Below are 20482 nucleotides of genomic sequence, written 5' to 3'. Positions count from 1 at the left end.
TACACAAATTTATTTGTTAACATAATAGATGGATAATTTAGAGATTTTTACATTTTTTTAATATGCAGAGAACAATATGTGATGATAAATCAGAGAGGAGCTGGGGGAAGTCGGGGGGCGGAGGGGTCATGCGGGAGGGGGAGGGGAAAATGGGGGGGAAATATAATGGTTGAAATAATTTGTTATGTGAAAATAAAATAAAAAATTCAAAAAAAAAAGAGTGTCGGACTAGGCCCTGAGTGGTTTAGGGTTCAAATCCCCAATCAGCCATGAAGCTCACTGGGTGACCTCTGGCCAGTTACCGTCTCTCATTCTAACCTAATGGGCTGGGCTGTTGTTAGGATAAAATGAAGATGGGGTAATAATAAATAATAATAATAAATTTTTATTTATACCCCGCCCTCCCCGCCAAGACTGGGTTCAGGGCGGCTAGCACTGAATATAACTACAGTAAAAACATTTTTAAAACAACAACAGTTGATTAAAATATAAGTTAGAATACAGCTTAAAATGCAGCCTCGTTTTAGTGGTAGCCTATAGATCAAAGCCGTAAGGGGAGAAAACGTCAAATATTCACCAGGGCCAACTATCCATGCTGGTCTTACACGGGCCAGCAAAAAGAGCCAAGGGAAAATTTATATACAAATCCCATATAAGGGGTTCCATCAAAAAAATAAATGAGAGAAGGGGTTAGGTTGAGTCCAGCCCAAAGGCCAGGCAGAACAGCTCCCTCTTACAGGCCCTGCGGAAAGATGTCAATCCGGCAGGGCCCTGATCTCCTGCGGTAGGGCATTCCACTAGGCTGGGGCCAGAGCTGAAAAGGCCCTGGCCCTGGTTGAGGCCAATCTAACCTCTTTGGGGCTCAGGACTTCCAAAGTGTTGTTATTTATGGACCTTAAGGTGCTCCGCAGTGCATTCCAGGAGAGGTGGTCCCGTAGGTACAAGGGTCCTAGGTATGAGGGTTGAGCCACATATGGCACCTTGAGCTCCTTGGAGGAAATGTGGGGTGAAAGAACAAAAATACTGTGATGAGCCAGGCTTTTTGCCTGCCAAATGTGGTGTCATTTTACCCATTGGCCTAGTGACAGACAAATTCATGTCGTTCACCGTTTCCTTTGCTTGTCCCTGCAGGAGCGGCCTCATCCTGTCCTGACCTGGATCCAGAGCTGGAACTCTGGAACCCTGGGCATGACGAAGATAACCAGGTGAACATCAGCGAAGGCCGGAAGCTTCTCTTATCGTCTTCTGCTACGGTCCATTCCATCAATATCACAAATGGAGGTAAGCTGAACTTGCCAAAAACAAAGTTAATAGTTGGGTAAATTGGCTTTGGCCTTGGAGGGAAATTTCTGCAAAAAAATAAAATAAATTTTCAAAGCAGCTTACATGCACTCAGGATTGAATGCTTCCCCTCTACACACACGTACATGAAAATAAATCCACTTAATAGGCAGCGTATCCAGGAGAAACCCAGCTTTGGGATGTTGCGGTGCATGAGATTTGATCGGCTATGTTGTGTGCATCTGAACTTGTTTTGCTTTTCTGGCTGGGGAAATTGCAAAGGCGACCCAACATGTTTGATCACTGCTACTTGGTGACTTCCTCTTTCGACGCCCTGCTAATTATGCACTGTGCATGTAATTACAAGATGGGGCAAAGGCACAAACTGCTATAAAAAGGCACCCTGGTGCTGTCAGCCGTGGCTGGTAGCATCAACCAACGCTATCCATGTGAGCTTTTTGCTTCACAAGTGCTTCTCTGCTTGTAGAACAACATGGCTCATGTTGCATCAGTCGATTTGCATGGAGGAGGACTTGGAGAGGATTAGTACTGCCCTGGACGCACTCTGGCATGCTGCCTTTCAAACTCTGATTCAAAGGTCTTACTCGCAATGTTGAAATAGACTCTTATTCTGTCCTTGAGGCTGACCAATGCTTCTTTGCCTTTGCTGAGCAGGGCCAACATTAAGAAGCAAGGCCAGCGATATTCCTATTCTGTGCCAACAGCTTAAAGCAGAATTGAGCACTTTGAAACTCTCAGCTTTCAGAGGATTTATTTATTTTTAAACAAGTTTCTTGTCTTTATGGCAAAGTGTGAGGCTATTTGCCTCCTGAAATTGCAAGAGGTTGCTTTGGCGAGTGGGAGGTGCTGAGTAAGACTTCCTATGATGTGATGGTAGATTTCTCCTCCCTGTGACTATCAGAAGCAAAATAACATATCTATATAATTTAATATTTGTTGGTGTCAGAATTCAGGTTTTCTTAGAGCAAAACAGACACTGAATCAGGGCTATAAGCCAGGCATAGGCAAACTCCGGCCCTCCAGATGATTGGGACTACAATTCCCATCATCCCTAGCAGCAGGACCAGTGGTCAGGGATGATGGGAATTGTAGTCCCAAACATCTGGAGGGCCGGAGTTTGCCTATGCCTGCTATAAGCCATGGTGTGCATGGGCTTAAGAAGAAAACAACCCTGATGTTTCCCAAGGTGCAAATATCTAGGCTCGAAAGCAGATTGCATAGATGTATTAACAGGGGGGAAGGAGCTAATCTACCTCAGGAAGAAAAAGTAGGACTGGGAAAGAAATCTGTCTGAAATCCTGGAAAGCTGCTGCCAGTCCGTGTAGACAACACTGAGCAAAAATGACCATTTGTCTGACTCAATATAAGGCAGTTTCCAATGTACCTAACAGCAGATTTAAAATAAAATAAAAAATCAGAAAATCAGAAAGGAACCAATTTGGGGGTTTTCACAGTTAAAACAATAAAAACTTGTTTACGCTGTGCTTATTAAAAGTGGCAAAATTAGGAAACCCAAACTCATGTAGTAAATAAAAGGATACTCTGAATTCTGGTAGATTTAAATCTTACCACACCATCAAAGCAAAACTCTCTCTTTTTCCCCTTCAGGAAAGCTAGTGATTAAAGACAACACAGGCCCTATTGTTTTGCGCACTCGACATATTTTGATCGAAAATGATGGAGAGCTTCATGTCGGGAGTGAGAGCTGTCCTTTCCGGAGCAACCTGACAATCATCTTGTATGGGCGGTATGTAATTAGACAGACTTCATCCCATAATTTTGAAGATTAGACTTCCCTTAAAAAACACACACACACACACACACACTGGTCCAAGCTCCCTAATGAGCTCTTGGCAGGAGAGTTGCTATGGTGGTGTTGGCATAGAGACAATGGCTCTGAGGCGCTAATCTCCCGAGAGGTATCTGCGAGTATCGTGGTAGGACAAAGACCACACCCAAAATCTAACAGGTTTATAAACACATTGTGAACCACAGACCATTTATCCCAAGTACAGAAAACACAGGAAGGATTATCTTTGGGGTACCGTAAAAATTAAACCACATCTAGGACAATGATAAAAGTATAAGGTTGCATCTACTAGCAGTCATACTAAGAGTAGACCCACTTGAAAGAATAGGCCCAATTGTTGTTGTTGTTTAGTCGTTTAGTCGTGTCCAACTCTTCGTGACCCCATGGACCAGAGCACGCCAGGCCCTCCTGTCTTTCACTGCCTCCTGCAGTTTGGTCAAACTCATGCTGGTAGCTTCGAGAACACTGCCCAACCATCTCGTCCTCTGTCGTCCCCTTCTTCTTGTGCCCTCCATCTTTCCCAACATCAGGGTCTTTTCCAGGGAGTCTTCTCTTCTCATGAGGTGGCCAAAGTATTGGAGCCTCAGCTTCAGGATCTGTCCTTCCAGTGAGCACTCAGGGCTGATTTCCTTCAGAATGGATAGGTTTGATCTTCTTGCAGTCCATGGGACTCTCAAGAGTCTCCCCAATTAATTTGGGTCTATTAATTTCAGTGGGTCTACCCTAAGAAGGACTTAATTGGATGCCACCTGTACATTTCACACAATGTATATTATCACAATGGTGTGATTTTTGGACACCATTTCAGATGCAAACAAATACTAATTCAGAGTAGCCAAGGAACAGCAGCAAATGCTTTGCTATTTAATTGAGTGTTATCATTATTCTGTTACTGTCTATGAGAGGCGCTTATGGGGTTTTCTGCCTCTGGTGCCAAAATAACTTGGTCCACCTTGTGTACAATGCGCTTTGGCTAGGAGGAAGGCTCAATGTGCTCATCTGCCACAGGCAGCAAAATGTTTAGAGACGGCCCTTACAATTCCACATTCGCCAGTGATGTGTTATTTCCTTCAAGGAACCAATACTTAAAGCGTGTCGCTTTTCTGAAGATCTAAACAAAATATGAGTACTACCAAGATCTAGTTAGATGGTTATAAATTCTGTAGACCTTCACATTTGTATTTATGTACTCAAATGATCTAGTTTTTCTTTAACCCCGTAGTGCTGATGATGGCAGCCAACCAGACAGTTACTTTGGAAAGAAGTATATTGGGGTGATCGATGGTGGGACTCTTGAGGTCCATGGTGAGAGGAAGCTATCGTGGACTTTCCTAAACAAGACCCTGAACCCAGGTGGCATGCAAGAAGGAGGCTACTACTTTGAACGAAGCTGGGGACATCGTGGTGTTATTGTCCATGTCATTGACCCGAACACAGGGACAGTTGTCCATTCTGATCGGTGAGTCAATCTCTTCATTCCAATTCTACTCAGTTTCTCTTTCTTACAGTCTTATGTGCAAGTCTCCACATTTCCACATCAATCTGATTTTTTTTAAGTCCTCATAAAACCCACCAGAATTTTAATGCGATCCCCCCCCCGAACATACACATTTGTCTACGCAGTTTTGCCTGATACGTGCCTTTTTGCAAAACGATTTCCCCTAACACAATACATTTCTGTTGTTATGTTATTTTCACAAATAGATGCACCCTTTACTCTAGTGTGTGCATTTCCATACACAATACTTGGCCAGAGAACTGGATTGCAAAATTCAGAGAAGTGTGAATTTTGAAGGATGGCTGTGATTTCGTCTACACAGGGTCCCTTCAAACTCTTATGATTCTATAATTATATATCACAAAACATACTGTTTCGTAAAGTGCAGTTTGGGCATTTGAATGTGAACCAACTTGAATTTCTCCCCACCCCACGTTAACTCTGAATATTTTAATCATCATAGACGAATTTTACTAAGTGCTACTTTATCTTTTCTTTGTGCTCTTTGTAGCTGAACCCACTGGGATCTGTACCTTTATAGAGCTAGCTTTAGCTGACATAGGTCCTTAATATATGTGTGCTCAAAAAATGGGACGATCCCCCTCCCATGCACTTCTTTTTCCAGTTGCCACACTAGCAGCATCTAAGGAGAATGCTAGTAATCGGACTCTCTAGGAGTTTTCTGTGTTGATTTATTGGATACTTTACTGCACGTACATGAAACAGATGTATACCCAGATGGGCTGATAAGGGCCTATTCTGCCGTGGCTCCCTCTCTCAGGAATTCACTCATCTTCTGGAGGTCAGACGTGAGTCAGCCAAGCATGCCGCCCCCCTTGGGAAATGAAGGCTTTTCCTGGAGGAATGATTGCTTTAACGTACTGCTGCTTGCTTAGGCTGCTGACTTCAGAGCCGTGATATTGCTTCTTTCTGTGCTTCTACCTGGACCAGCGGCGTAGCATGGGTTGTCAGCACCCGGGGCAAGGCAAGTAATTTGCGCCCCCTAACCCCTAACCTGCCGCCGCTGCCAGCTTCTTCTTGCTGCTGCCTGGGCTGGGGTATTTACGGTAAGGTAGCCACGGCGGCGGCGGTGGGTCCGTGTCAGGTGATCTGAGGCGAGTTGCCACTGGCGCTGCCGCCCAAACAACGCCGCTTGCCCGGAGGAGGAGGGCAGAGAGGCGAGGAAAATGCAACATGGCCCAGCAGCGGTGGCGGCAGGGCTGTGAGGAGGGGCTGCCTGGCGCGCCCTCCGCGGCTCTGACACGCAGGGACTGCGGCGAGTGGTCGGTTCCGCGAGACATGGGGCTCTGCTACAGCGTGCGCCCGAGGCTCTTCGGCGACTCCGGAGGCGGCGAGCACCCCCCCAGATGTTGCGCCCGGTGTGCCCAGCCCCCCTGCACCCCCCACACTACGCCACTGACCTGGACAGTAGAAACATCAGCTGGTTCATAGCTACAAAACGAAGGAATGAGCAACCTACAAATCACATTTTTAGACTGTGTGGACAAGCCCTGTGTATTGCTAATGAGCTTTTGTGTACTGCATTAATGATTCTGCTTGTGAGACACATTGGCAAGCCCTGTAAAGCATTGGGTCCCTCCAAACTAAGAGGGGCTTTTTGAGGGTATGTTCTGCAACATGTCACTGACGTAGTAATAGGGCCTGGGTGGTGGATTAATACTGGCCCATCCACACATCATTCCACTTCATTAGGTGCTCTGCGGTGCTTCCATGGGGTTGTTGCATTGTTGCTGTCAGAAGGGGCACTCTTGCACTACAGCCTAACAAGAGCTGGACAAAAAAAGAAACTAGAACATTCGTGGTGTAAATAGTTACAGGATTTCAGCAGGAAGTTGCAGGGTATGCACTGATTGGAAATGAATGTATTGGTGGTAAGGAAAAAATACCACCAAAGTACTCTTTGGTGATGGGACGTGGGTGGCACAGTGGTCTAAACCACTGAGCCTCTTGGGCTTGCCGATCAGAAGGTTGGCGGTTCAAATCCCTGCAACTTGGTGAGCTCCCATTGCTCGGTCCCAGCTCCTGCCAACCTAGGAGTTTGAAAGCACGCCCCCCAAAAGTGCAAGTAGATAAATAGGTACCACTCTGGCAGGAAGGTAAATGGCGTTTCTGTGCACTGCTCTGGTTTTGGTATTCCGTTGCGCCAGAAGGGGCTTGGTCATGCTGGCCACATGACCCAGAAAAACAGTCTGAGGACAAACGCTGGCTCCCTTGGCCTGTAAAGCGAGATGAGCGCCACAACCCCAGAGTCATCTGCGACTGGACTTAACTGTCAGGGGTCCTTTACTCCCCCCCCCTTTGGTGAGTGAACCCCAACAGAGATTTAAAGTCACAATATATGGAGCAAAGTAAAGCATGGAAGTATTAGACCTTTAAAATATGCCCTAGTGCAGTGTTTCCCAACCTTGTGCCTCCAGATGTTTTTGGCCTACAACTCCCATCATCCCTAGCTAGCAAGACCAGTGGTCAGGGATGATGGGAGTTGTAGGCCAAAAACATCTGGAGGCACAAGGTTGGGAAACACTGCCCTAGTGAATAACCCTCTTTCCCCAGCATAGGAAAATACCACATGTTTAGTAAGCTAAAAATGTTTTACTTACAAGCTCTCCAGAGGTCAAATTCATGTGCTTTTCCACCCAGCATTAAGTGAAGGTTGCACAGGCAGTAAAACTTGGCTTAGTTACAGCGGTGAAAGTTCCCCAGCTATTGGTATAGGAACACAAAAATGGCTTCTCAGGTAGACTGAGTAAGGTAAGGTGAGCCAAGCCTGGCAGGACAGCTTACTTTATGGTCTTAAGCCTTTCATTTTGTCTTCTTATTACTTGTTTCCAGCTATATCTATAGATGGATCTATGGTGGCAAACTGCTCTTAATGTGCTCCTGCCTGTTTCTTTAGGTTTGACACCTACAAACTCAAAGGTGAAAGCATCAGACTCGTCCGCTATTTGAATGCAGTTCACAACGGCATGATCCTGGCAGTTGCGGTCAATGATGAAGGATCCAAAAATTTGGATGATTCAGCCAGGAAAGCAATGACCAGACTGGGCAGCAAGCATTTCCTCCACCTTGGTTTTAGGTAGGAGTCTGGCCTGCCAACGTTACCAACACAGAGGCCCTATTGTATCCTGCCTGTACCTAAAATAATTCTGCGTCCCCACCCCCCCACCCCAATAGCAAAAACATCTCACATAGTGATTTTCCCCTCTTCTTGCCACTTGGAGTGTTCAGAAGTTAATTAGATAGTTTGAAAGAGATTCAGTAGCTCAGCTGAGCATGTTTCAGTATGAGACATAAGAACTTATTGCCCAACTTGGTGGAAAAGCCATAGTGACAGAGCACTTATTTTGCATGCAAGCATTTCCAGGTTAAATGGCTTGGCATCTCTGGGTTCCTCTGAAAGCTTGGAGCACTGCTGACAGGTCAAAGTAGGGATTTTCCAGATGACCTGCTTGTTGAGTCTTCAACCTGATTTGCTTGCACAAAGCTGACATGGAGGTTAGACTACGGACTCAGCTAGATTGGTAAAGAAAAAGTGTTTTATAGGTGTTGTATATGCGATATACAACACTGTAACACCAGATGGCGCTGTGGAGTCCCGTCTTTTCCTACCAGATTTCCCTGTATGAGTTTACAGCGCATTGAACTGAATCGCTTCTTTGACGTGTCTAGATCTAGCCTATATCCACTATTTACTGAGCATTCATCCTGATTTCTTTGCCGCATTCTTCTAACCATGAATCATTTGCTCATCCCACGTTTTTGCAATGCATTTCTTTGTCACTTTTGTAATTGCAAAAAGTAATTTTCTTTTCTGGATTTGCTGCACCAGCGTGACACAGCACTTTATTTTGCTTTATTTGCATACACCTAAATTTCCAAGTATGCACTTGGATCGCTTCCACCGAATACTAAGAGCCTGGAGGTGCCCATATGCAATACGGAGCTAGATAGATCAGGGGTCTCACTGTATCAGGCCGGGACCGATTCATCCCCTGTGCTCCACCCAGCTGCTCTTCTCCAAAAAAGACCGAGCAGGGAGTCTAGTCACATCAGCCAAGAAACCCTCTTGATACCCACAGGCCTGGACATCTCAGGTGGTTCTTCCTCTTAGGCTTGCCTGCTGCTCTTGGCAAGTAGGGCTGCAAACTTACCTGCGAGTTAGCAATACTGTGCACCATAGGGCTTACTTCCAAGTAAACATGCATAGACTTGCACTGCAAGAGACCGTGCCCTGTATTAACTATATGGGCCATATTTTTGCCTGTCTTCTTTTGTGTGTGTGTGTGTGTGTTTTTTTCTCTCTCTCTCCATTCTGATTTAATCAAATGGATCTCATTTGATGTGTTCAGGTTCCAACAGAGAGCCATCTACAAAAAACAACAGTTTTTAAAAGAAAATCTCCTGGCATTTTAAGCAATTGACATGCCCTTTCTCCCACCAGCCCGCCCCGCTCATTTGGAGGGAGATCATAGCTTTCCAAATGCCTTTGCCATGTGGTATGAAGCAAACATTTCCAGTAGTTGCACCTGGCTTCCTGGCAGATCTGTCTCAAGAACTTCATATTTGCAGCTTCCATTGGGTTTGCTGCACAGGGTTGCAAAGAGCAATGCTTAGAGATAATGATGGCTGGGGCCCATTGGAGCCAGTAGGGTGGAAAGCAGGAGGCCAACAGTAGGTGGCACCAGAGCCAACGACAGGCGGAGACCACTGATTCTAGTGTTGTCCTTCCTGCTGAGTTCTGCAAGGGGGGAAGCTGAGACTAAGGAAGAGGAGGCCAACAGCTTTATGCTACCCCCTGGATTGTTCATTCCAACACAGAGAAGTCTCCAGTGCACAAACTCTAGTTCACAAGTGAATGTTTGTCCAATATGTCTTCTGGGACCCTGAAAGTATCCTAGACGACCTATAGACTTCAAGACTTTGCACATTTGCAACGTGGCTTTTATATATATATATATAGAGAGAGAGAGAGAGAGAGTGAAACTGGTTGATCAAGTGATCTGCTTATAGCCCATTCCCAAGCACGAACTGCCAAGATTATTCAGTCCTTGTTTGTGCCTGTTCTATGCAATCCGTACTCTTCTGCTAATGTTCTTAGCGGTCTCCAAAGCTGTGCCCAAGAATGCCAGCAGCCATGAAAAAGCACGTATTGCTCACCTGGAGTTGATTAGAACATGTAAACCCAAATTATGACAATAACAATTAATTTCTAATTCCTAAATCTCCAGCATTTTCAAGAGAACTGGCAAGCATAGATTCATCTGAGGCCCTTTAAAACAACAGCAGATTGCCAGCTAATCAATAAAATGCGATGCATTGAGCATTCCCACTAATACCCTTTTTGTATGTTGTTGCATCTTTTGCCAAATCTAGATTCTTTTAAAGGCCATAGAGTGGAGGCCAACTATTTTCCATTTCTTAGACATTCATTTCTGCAGAACTCTGTCACATAACGAGTTCTTTATGGGTCTGACCCTCAAACAACTTTCTCTGGAGGATCTTCGGTGAGCTTTTAACAAGCTTCCCCTCCCAAGTTTGAATGTTTCGTAGTTTTCAGACTGCCCAGGTTTATGTTTGCCTGGCATTTGCAAGGTTAGATTCTCAGTTAAAAGCGGGAACTATGTTACGAGCTGAAGGAAATAAGGGGCATTTGAACAAGGAAAAGGATTCCTTCTCAGTCTCTTTTCTTCTTAGTTGGAAAAAACGAGGTAGAAAAAGGCATTATATAACTTGACAGATTTCATAAATCAGGTTGCCTGGGCAGCTTTGAAATGAAGTATTCTAATAGACTGCAAACTTCTTTATGCTGTACATAAATAACTATGAAATATGTTTTTCCTTTTGATTTTTCTAGGCATCCTTGGAGCTTTATTACAGTAAAGGGGAACCCTTCCTCTTCTGTTGAAGACCACATAGAGTACCAAGGTACATAATTAAAAGTAAATAGCTCCTTGAAACTGCAGGTTGAAATTAGTCTCTCTCTTTTGGAATAAATTTTATTAGGGTTTATAGAGAATAATACAAAACTTGATGTCAATTTTTTTTCTTCCTTTTTGTCCAAATTAAGACCTTGATATAAATACAATAAAAACATAAAGGGTGTAGGGAGAGAAAGGATTAAAGAAAGAGAGAGAGAGAGAAATAAAGAAAAAGAAATAAAAAGTGATTTAAAGGAGGAGAGAGAAAATCAGATGGTAAGGAACTTCTGATTCTTTGTCCACTACATATAAACAGTATTCACTTCATCTACTCCAATATTACACACAACAAAGCCACTTTCTAGAAACAAACAATATCTCCAATCCTCAATTGCAAATGTCATTATTTCATTTTCTTTTTCACACGAAAAGTATATGAGAGGTTCCCACAAATTAGTCATTCTGACCAGAATGGTTTCCACAGTACATGCATTGACCTGGGGCAAATATAATCTGAAACCATGGTTTGTGCAAATCGTAATTAAGAACCCACACCATGGGGCTGATCCAGGCTGCCACTTTCCCCTGGGGGGGCGGGGAGATCTTTACCACTGTATCAGAGCAAATGTCAATCGGATTTTCCACAGATCAACGTCTGCTCTGATTCAGTGCTAAAGAGAGGGTGTTCCAGGGGAAAGTGGGAGGATGACCAAAAAGCTGCTCCAATCTCTGCAGGGACAAGCAGAGGTGTGGACAAGTCAATCGTTTGAGCTTCCAGACAACAGAGCAGGCAACTCAAGGTTCAGAGCTGCTTGCCTGCTTTCAGATCCTATCTCCTCAGGACTAAGCTTCATCAGTTTACTTCTGCTGCTCATAGTGCAATAGTTCTTGAGGCAGAACAGGGGCCCTTTCATTTGAAAGCCTGTAAATTCAGATGTGGCAACAGCTCCAGTTTGCAGACCAGGCTCAAACTGTGGTTTTAGTTTGTCGGCCCTAAATAAACCACAGCTTGTGGGCAGGTTTGGGTTCAGACATAAAGCGAAACCGCATTTCAGCTAAACAAACCTTGTTTTTTGGCGCACCTGAACCCAGATGTTGTCCTCCCTTTTGCACTCCCAACTTCATAGCTAGTAGGAAGTTCCAGGTTTTACGGAGCCCATTTCCTTGCAGGGAGAGTGCACCATGACTTGCCTTTGGAACAGGTGTGGGAGTACAAAATATACAAGCTGTGGATGGGAGGACAGACAGGCGTGCAAGGAGGGCAATGAAGGAAGAGCTGTTTCCCAAACGCAAACAGCACAGATGAATGCAGACACAAAGGCATTTCCCAAAGTTCTTCCTCCTTCCTGGTTACCTTTTTTAAAAAAAAAAAACCTGTCAAATTGCTTCTCTCCCAGAACCTGCAAGAAACTAGTAGTGGAAAACATCCTTTTAGATGTTTCTAAAGGCCGCATTCTGAGTGGTTGGAAAATGCAGTTTTGCCTTCAGGACCTCTTGAGGCAAAGACGCCTGGATTTCTTGCAAAAGCTAAATGAATGTGTTATCTAAGAAAGATGAATTGAAATGGAACTTTCCATGTGCCCTTACTGCTGTATTGTTAAGACGTTCTTGCAGAAGGACGTCAAGGGGGACTTATTCTGGAGCTAGAATATGATGAGTGGTGGTGTGGGGGGGGGGGAGAATCTCTAATTCTCCACCCTGACTATTTGTGCTGATTTTGCAGACTCTCCCTTTCAGCAGGGGAGCAAACACCCCATAATGGATGGGAGGAATGAGGCCAAGATCTAGCACTTGTGTTTGAAATGTTGCAGGTACTTACCAAACCAATCCTAAATCCCAAGAGGAGCAGGAATGTTGAAGTGTCGACAGCTTCTCCGTACTCATCCAGAAGGGCTGGGGCTGCTAGTAACTTCTTGTACTTTGCCTTTTTCAGGACACCGAGGCTCAGCCATTGCCAAGGTCTTCAAACTCTTCCAAGCAGACAACGGAGAGCATTTCAATGTGTCTTCAACCAGTGAGTGGGTTCAAGGTGAGGCCTCACCCCCATCCATGCCACCATCACTATTTTTCACTAGCCTGAAGCATGGGGAGATCCACAACGCACATTTAGGGCACATTCAACACACTTTTAAAGTACATAAAAAGGTAAAGGTAAAGGGACCCCTGACCATTAGGTCCAGTCGTCACCGACTCTGGGGTTGCAGCACTCATCTTGCTTTATTGGCCGAGGGAGCCGGTGTACAGCTTCCGGGTCATGTGGCCAGCATGAGTAAGCCACTTCTGGCAAACCAGAGCAGTGCACGGAAACGTCGTTTACCTTCCCACTGGAGTGGTACCTATTTATCTACTTGCACTTTTTGAGGGCATGCTTTCGAAATGCTATGTTAGCAGGAGCAGGGATGAGTAACGGGAGCTCACCCCGTCGCGGGGATTTGAACCGCCGACCTTCTGATCGGCATGTCCTAGGCTCTGTGGTTTAACCCAAAGCGCCACCTGCGTCCCTTAGCTTCCCCCAAAGAGTCCTACAAACTACAGCACCCAGCATGCTCAACAAACTGCAGTTCCCAGGATTCCTTGAGGGAAGTCATGTGGATTGAATGTGCTGTAACTATATGGTTATATGCAGGCAGCTAAATACAGAGCAGTTTGGAATCCTCTCCATTGTTGCATAAATTATTCCTTCAGAGCCGGGGTGGGTCACCTTTCCAGGCATGAGGGCCACCTTCCCCTGGTTGGCAGTATGTGGGACCAAAGTAAATAAAAATAAAAATGGGTGGGGCTAATGTGAAAAGTGGCGGGACGCGGGTGGCACTGTGGGTAAAACCTCAGTGCCTAGGACTTGCCGATCGTATGGTCGGCGGTTCGAATCCCCGCGGCGGGGTGAGCTCCCGTCGTTCAGTCCCAGCTCCTGCCCACCTAGCAGTTCGAAAGCACCCCTAAGTGCAAGTAGATAAATAGGTACCGCTTTATAGCGGAAAGGTAAACGGCGTTTCCATGTGCTGCACTGGTGCTGGCTCGCCAGAGCAGCTTCATCACGCTGGCCATGTGACCCGGAAGTGTCTCCGGACAGCGCTGGCTCCCGGCCTCTTAAGTGAGATGAGCGCACAACCCCAGAGTCGGACACGACTGGCCCGTATGGGCAGGGGTACCTTTACCTTTACCTTTAATGTGAAAAGTGGGTGGGCAATCCTCTCCCTCTTTCCCCATTCATCAGTTCATTCTCTCTCTCCTCTAGGCTTTCATTGCAGCAGGGGAGCAAAATGGCCTCTGAATAACTATGAATTAACTATGGCCACATCATACATCTAAAGTGCTGTGATCCCACTTTAAACAGTCCTGGTTTTCCCTCAAGTATTCTGGGAGCTGTAGTTTGCTAGGGGCGTTGAGAAGTGTTATCAGACCCCTATTTCCCTCACTGAGGTATATAATTCTCCAGAGTTCCCTTTGAAGAGGAATTGATCATTAAACCACTCTGAGAATTGGAGCTCTGGGAGGGCAATAGGGGTTTCCCAACAACTCCTAAGCACCCTTAGCAAACTACAGTTCCCATAACTCTTTAGGGGAAGCATTGAGTGTTTAAAGTGGCATGAATTGCATGGTGTGTACAGTGGTACCTTGGGTTACATACGCTTCAGGTTACATACGCTTCAGGTTACAGACTCCGCTAACCCAGAAATAGTGCTTCAGGTTAAGAACTTTGCTTCAAGATAAGAACAGAAATCGTGCTCCAGTGGCGCGGCGGCAGCAGGAGGCCTCATTAGCTAAAGTGGTGCTTAAGAACAGTTTCAGGTTAAGAACAGACCTCCGTAACAAATTAAGTACTTAACCCGAGGTACCACTGCATATGGCTTGTGTCAGATTAAAAATGTGACTATTTTAAGAGTTTGCAGTAGCGTAGGCGGCTATCAGCCCCTATAGCTGCATCATTTCACTTGTTCCAGGTTTCTGCAGAGCACTTTTAGTGCAGTATTGGAATGCCATTGACTTAAAGTTACTTAACCTTAGCGCAACTGGGTCAGCTATTAAGCTTATACTGTGTTTGTGTTGTGAATCCATGCAACTTTTAAGAATAGCACTATCTTCCCCCTACACACACACAGCTTGACGCACTTCACAGCATCCCCAAATAGCAGCTGACAGACCCACGACCAGAGCCAGGGAGTGGGCAGTTGTGGAAGAGACTTGCTAACAGTGCTTGGCACCAACATCAGTGGAACACATTTTTGTCGCATTGGTTAAGGTTGTTCTGTCCAAAATGACCTTCCTTCATGTTGACTGCTTTTCCTTCTCTCTCTGCCCCCCTTCCAATCCTGCCCCAGATGTGGAATGGACAGAATGGTTTGACAAGCCTGAAAAAGCCAAATCCAAAGATGGAGAGCGGCTTTCAGATTTCCGGGCTGCTCACCCCAAAGTTTGTGATCACCCCATTAACATCCAGGTAGGACAGCCAAGGGGACCGACCTCTCCCTGCTGTTACATCTCTCTTCCCCCTTCCAGTTGACAGCCAACCATTTCAACCATTTTATATGGAGTTTAAAGCTGTAAAATGAAAACGGTTTATTAGACCACATGGCTTTTGGGTGGCCTCTTGTTTTCTAACTACTCTATATAGATGGGTGTGATAGAGATGCTTGCCAGAGAGGCACTTTGAAAGCCAGCTGGGAGCTAAGGCCTGTTTCTCATTCAAGGACTGAAGCCACAGCCTCAATATACATTCAACACAGTATCCTATGTAGTCAAGGCTTCCCCAAAGGATCCTGGGATGTGTAGTTTGACTACACTCCCAGTACATTTCCAAGCACAATTCAAAGTGTTGGTGCTGACCTTTAAAGCCCTAAATGGCCTCGGCCCAGTATCCCTGATGGAGCGTCTCCACCCCCATCGTTCAGCCCAGACACTGAGGTCCAGCACCGAGGGCCTTCTGGCAGTTCCCTCACTGCAAGAAGCCAAGTTACAGGGAACCAGGCAGGGGGCCTTCTCGGTAGTGACGCCCTCCCTGTGGAATGCCCTCCCATCAGATGTCAAAGAGAACAACAACTACCAGACTTTTAGAAGACATCTGAAGGCAGCCCTGTTTAGGGAAGCTTTTAATGTTTGATGTATTACAGTATTTTAATATTTTTCTGGAAGCCGCCCAGAGTGGCTGGGGAAGCCCAGCCACATGGGCGGGGTATAAATAAATTATTATTATTATTATTATTATTATTATTATTATTATTATTATTATTATTATTATTAACGAGGGTGCTGAGAGCTGTTAGGAGACTCTTTTGCCCCCTCACAGAGCTTCAGGAACTGAATTTTTAAAGCACTGTGACAATTGTGGGTCTGTGAGGGGAATAGAGTCTCCCAGCAACTCTTGGCACCCGTAACGATACTTCCCAGGATTCTCTGGCTGTTGTGATGTTTTCCCGGTCTGGTTAAGATGTTCTGGGAAAAGCGAACTCTTTCACAGACCTAATACTTTGTAAACAAGCAGCGGCATGAAATAAAACAATTGCTAGTGGAGGTAAGCTGCCAAAATAAGAGAGAGCCTTGATACCTTTCTCTGTGGCACAAACAATTTATTTAAAAAAACATTGTTGTGCAGCAGCTTGTAGTTTGAGTCAACATCTCCTCCTTTGTTCTGCCTCCACTGTAGGAGACAATATGCCTCTTGAGTACCAGTTACTGGAAATCACAGGTGCAGAGAGTGCTTTTGAATTTGAATCCTGTTTGTGGGTTGGTTACTGTGAAAGCGGGACTAGATGGGACTAGATGGGTCTTTGGCCTGATCCAGAAGGTTCCTGGTTTTGGTGTACAGTTTCATGTGAAAGCAAAACACCTGCCATTGCACAGGTGGTGTTGAGCACACAACGTTTATTTTTCACGCTCGATTACTACTCATCTTGCATTTCCATTCCCCTTCCAGGCAGTCACACTCGATGGAGTGAACCTGACAACTGAGGTTCACTACAAAAGTGGCCGTGATTATAGGTTTTTCTGCCGTGGCCCAGGACAGACTCCCGGAGGCTGCCGTAACTACAGAGTGCGCTTCTTATGTGGCAAGCCTGGTATGTGACTAATTTTAAAAGCTTGGGCAAAAGTTGCTTCTACTGACCTACTTATTGTAAAGGAAGTAGCATTTTACCTCAGAACTATAAATACCTCGGTAATGGAGGCTTTCCATGAGTCTGAAACACCTTCTAATTCTGTAGTGCCTTTCTCATCCAAACACTCTCCATTTCTGCTTACTGGCTTCCCATTCTCCCAACCAAGTTTCTAGTCCTCATGCACTAACTTATACTAACACACTGTGGCCAAGAGATTGATAATGAGGCACTGGAAAAATGAAAGTATGATACCTTTCAATCAATGGACTGATGTTATGACATCACTCATAATTCATGAACGGGCTGCTTACAGGCACAGACTCTGTATGGATAAATACGTTAACATTTGGAATGAATCTATACAAAATGTAGTAGGCTATTAACATTTACATAAGCACTAGGACAATGACACTATGTTGTTGTTGTTGTTTAGTCATTTAGTCGTGTCTGGCTCTTCGTGACCCCATGGACCAGAGCACGCCAGGCACTCCTGTCTTCCACTGCCTCCCGCAGTTTGGTCAAACTCATGTTTGTAGCTCTGAGAACACTGTCCAACCATCTCATCCTCTGTCATCCCCTTCTCCTTGTGCCCTCCATCTTTCCCAACATCAGGGTCTATTCCAGGGAGTCTTCTCATGAGGTGGCCAAAGTATTGGAGCCTCAGCTTCAGGATCTGTCCTTCCAGTGAGCACTCAGGGCTGATTTATTTAAGAATGGATCGGTTTGATCTTCTTGCAGTCCATGGGACTCTCAAGAGTCTCCTCCAGCACCATAATTCAAAAGCATAACACTATACCAATTTATATAAGAATGTATGGGAATATTGTATATTGCTTTCCCCCCCGCCCATATTCTTGCTTTCATATATATCTTTGCTGTTGTTGTTTTTCTCCCTTTCACTTTTCCTTCTTTCTTTTCTCTATCACTTTATTTCTTTTTACTGAAATCACTTTAATAAAACATTAATATTTTTTTAAAAAAACTTCTCCTGACACAAGTCTCCCAGCAGTCAATCACAAAGCATCTAGAACAGTCATACCTTGGTTCTCAAACTTAACCCATTCCAGGAGTCCGTTTGACTCTTGAAACTGTTCGAAAACCAAGGCACATCTTCTGAATGGCTGTAGGAGCTTCCTGCACTCAACTGGAAGCCATGGAAGTGTTGGACGTTCGGCTTCCGAAAAACGTTCGCAAACCAGAACACTTACTTCCAAGTTTGTGGCATTCAGGAGCTAAAACGTACAAGTATCAAGGTGTTCGAGAACCAAGGTACGACTGTATCTTAAAGGATCTCTAAAAGGATCTCTAAAAGGATCTGGGAAATCACAATAGTGTGGCCTACATAGAATGCTAGTCAAGGAAGGCCTTTGGTCTCACCTGACCATTTCTTTCCATTATACATGCTCAACAATTCCAAGAGTGGCACATTAGCATCACCAACACCCAGCTAAAACTCCCCTGAAGTGTTTCACAAGGTGCTCAATATCTCTTCCCTACATCAAATATAAGTGGGAGGATTAATTCTTGTGATGAATGCCATCAATACTGGAGAAGCGACAATTATTTCAGAAAACGGTCATTTTATTTTGCAGCCGTTCATTTTAAGCAAGCCAGTGATTCCATGCAGTTCTTTTGACCTTCATTTTTTCAAAAGGCAAAAAAAGATGGCTGTTTTGTTGATTAGCATGAGGAAGCCATTGTATCATGCTGAAGACAGCTTCTGCAGCATCTTTAAATGACAGCTCTGAGCAACCGTAAATGCTGGGTCTGAGAGGGTGTGGTGCCATGGGCCCACAAAGAGCTGCGTTTAAATTTAGTGAAGGGGTTAGTGGAAAAACACACTTGCCAGTAAATAATGAATGGAGCCTATTTTGTTTCGCTTGTTAAGTTTTGCACATTAAAAAAGAACCTGGCAGCATGGTTGAAGGAGTTGTCTTGTATTTCCTTGGGGCCAGTCAACCACTTACTTTCGTTGGTGTGAAACGTGTCCTATAAGATTAAATGAACAATTTGGGACGTATTTTAAATATTCTGCCTCTCCAACCCCCCCTTCCCCATTTATTTATTTTGTGTGTGTTTTCCTGTATTGGTTTTCCAGTGAGACCCAAGCTTACAGTCATGGTTGACACCAATGTAAACAGCACCATCTTGAGATTGGCTGATAATGTGCAGTCATGGAAGGCTGGAGATAAGATAGTTGTGGCCAGTACAGATTATTCCATGTATCAAGCCGAAGAATTCCACATCTTGCCCTGCAGAGCCTGTGGACCCCATGAAGTCAAAGTGGCGGGTAGGTCATCCTATTGGAATTCATGATTTTGATGTCTACACAGTTTGTGTCTCTGGCCTCTTCCCGGTAACCTGTTTATTAAGTGTTCACCCCGATTTATTTGCAGGGAGATTAGATGAGGTTTTCCATTTCCTGAGCATTCATTCTGATGTGTTTGTGGGGAGGTTAGATGATACTGCGTCAAGCAGTTGTTGACCCACACTTTTCAGTATCTCTTCCCATTACTTTCCTAATTGCAAAATGTCTGGTGATGGGGCAGGGGTGTGTGCAGATGAGTTTGTTGTGCAAGAACAACACAATTGCACAAATGGCAACAGTCTAGAAGCACCCTGTCTCTTTTGCCTGCGCTATTTTTAAACCTCGTGCCTAAAAATCAGTGAACCGTTCAAATTCCTTGTAAGCTTGTGTCTTTCCAGTAGGGAAAAGGGACTGAGATGTTGGGCTTTAAAATAAGATTGGTAGCAGATAAACAAAGTGGACAAGGAGGAATAGAGGAGATAGATGGATGGCACCTTCTTGGATTGAATGCAACAGTGAAGGAGTCAGTGCAATGATGATGATGATAGAGGTGTTATTCAGAGAAGTTGAACCCTAATGAAAGGAAGGAGATGCGGGGGGTAAAACTGCCCTACCTTATGGGATTGTTATAAGGATCACTGATAAAATGAACAATCAGCGCTGTATAAATATAAGCAGTGGTCTTGTTGTTGTCAGAAATTTGATCAACACCGTGCTATACAAAACACAGCCCCAAATATAGGCCACTCCTTGACAACCACATGCCCCCATTATATTCATTGTAACCTGCTCAGTAAGACTTGTAGTTCGCCCTTTGCGAAATGGGCCGAAAGGAGTTTGGTGCTTTGTTCCAAGGGAAATATTATTCTGGTTTCAAATGCATCATAGGCTCATGACTAAAGATGGCAAGCTCTCTGTGAGAAAAATGTATCAGCAGCGTTGATGGTGTTTTTCCCCCTTTCCCCAGAAACACTTGGATGATTGGAAAAACCACATGAAATGTGTGTGACACAGGTTACATCATGAGAACAATCTTGGGTGATAGTCAATGAAAACAAAGCTGGAACTGTGTGTATTACTTGGGTTCCACTAGCATCTGAAAACCATGCTAGTGGGAAGTTGCAGAAGGAATGTGGCAGGAGAAGGGTTAAGCGCCTCCCCCCTCCATTTGCAGTTTCTCTGCTAGAAATGGCATCCTCCCAGCACTGCTTTGCAGTGGAGAAGTGTTGGCTGGCTTCTGAGAATCCAAGTTGGTTGCACAGTGCTGGCCTCAGTTGCATAATGAGGTGGCATCGATGGAAAATTCCTCCTGTCTCTAGTTCACTGTGCAATAGAAACAGGAGAACTGTTGAATATCTTCTCCTGGACTTCTCATAGAAAATGTTGATAAACATTAGTCAGGGAGAGTTAGGGATAAAGGATGTATTCAACAAAGTTTTATACAAATAGACCCATAGAAAGCAATGGACCTAACTTAGTCATGTTAATTAATTTACTCTAAGACTTAGTTTTATGTCTTCCACTGAATCCTGT

At 44.7% G+C, this 20482-nt stretch overlaps 1 protein-coding gene across 6 annotated transcripts in view; it reads left to right on the top strand.

The window, feature by feature from the left end:
* The window catches only part of CEMIP (cell migration inducing hyaluronidase 1), a 161865-nt gene that overhangs the window by 95040 nt on the left and 46343 nt on the right, over positions 1-20482 (top strand). For all 6 annotated transcript variants that reach the window (XM_083712458.1, XM_083712457.1, XM_083712459.1 and 3 more), the window contains exons 3-11: positions 1132-1281; positions 2911-3049; positions 4335-4571; positions 7528-7707; positions 10486-10556; positions 12483-12578; positions 14869-14987; positions 16461-16602; positions 18740-18931. In XM_083712458.1, coding sequence (XP_083568584.1) covers positions 1132-1281; positions 2911-3049; positions 4335-4571; positions 7528-7707; positions 10486-10556; positions 12483-12578; positions 14869-14987; positions 16461-16602; positions 18740-18931 — 1326 coding nt within the window. The remainder of the gene's footprint in view (positions 1-1131; positions 1282-2910; positions 3050-4334; positions 4572-7527; positions 7708-10485; positions 10557-12482; positions 12579-14868; positions 14988-16460; positions 16603-18739; positions 18932-20482) is intronic.

This window comes from Podarcis gaigeae (genome assembly GCF_964106915.1).
Source record: "Podarcis gaigeae genome assembly, chromosome: 14".
In the NCBI taxonomy this organism is placed as follows: Eukaryota; Metazoa; Chordata; class Lepidosauria; order Squamata; family Lacertidae; genus Podarcis; species Podarcis gaigeae.
Note: the sequence above shows the minus strand (reverse complement) of the source record. Positions and strands in the feature narration are given on the sequence as shown.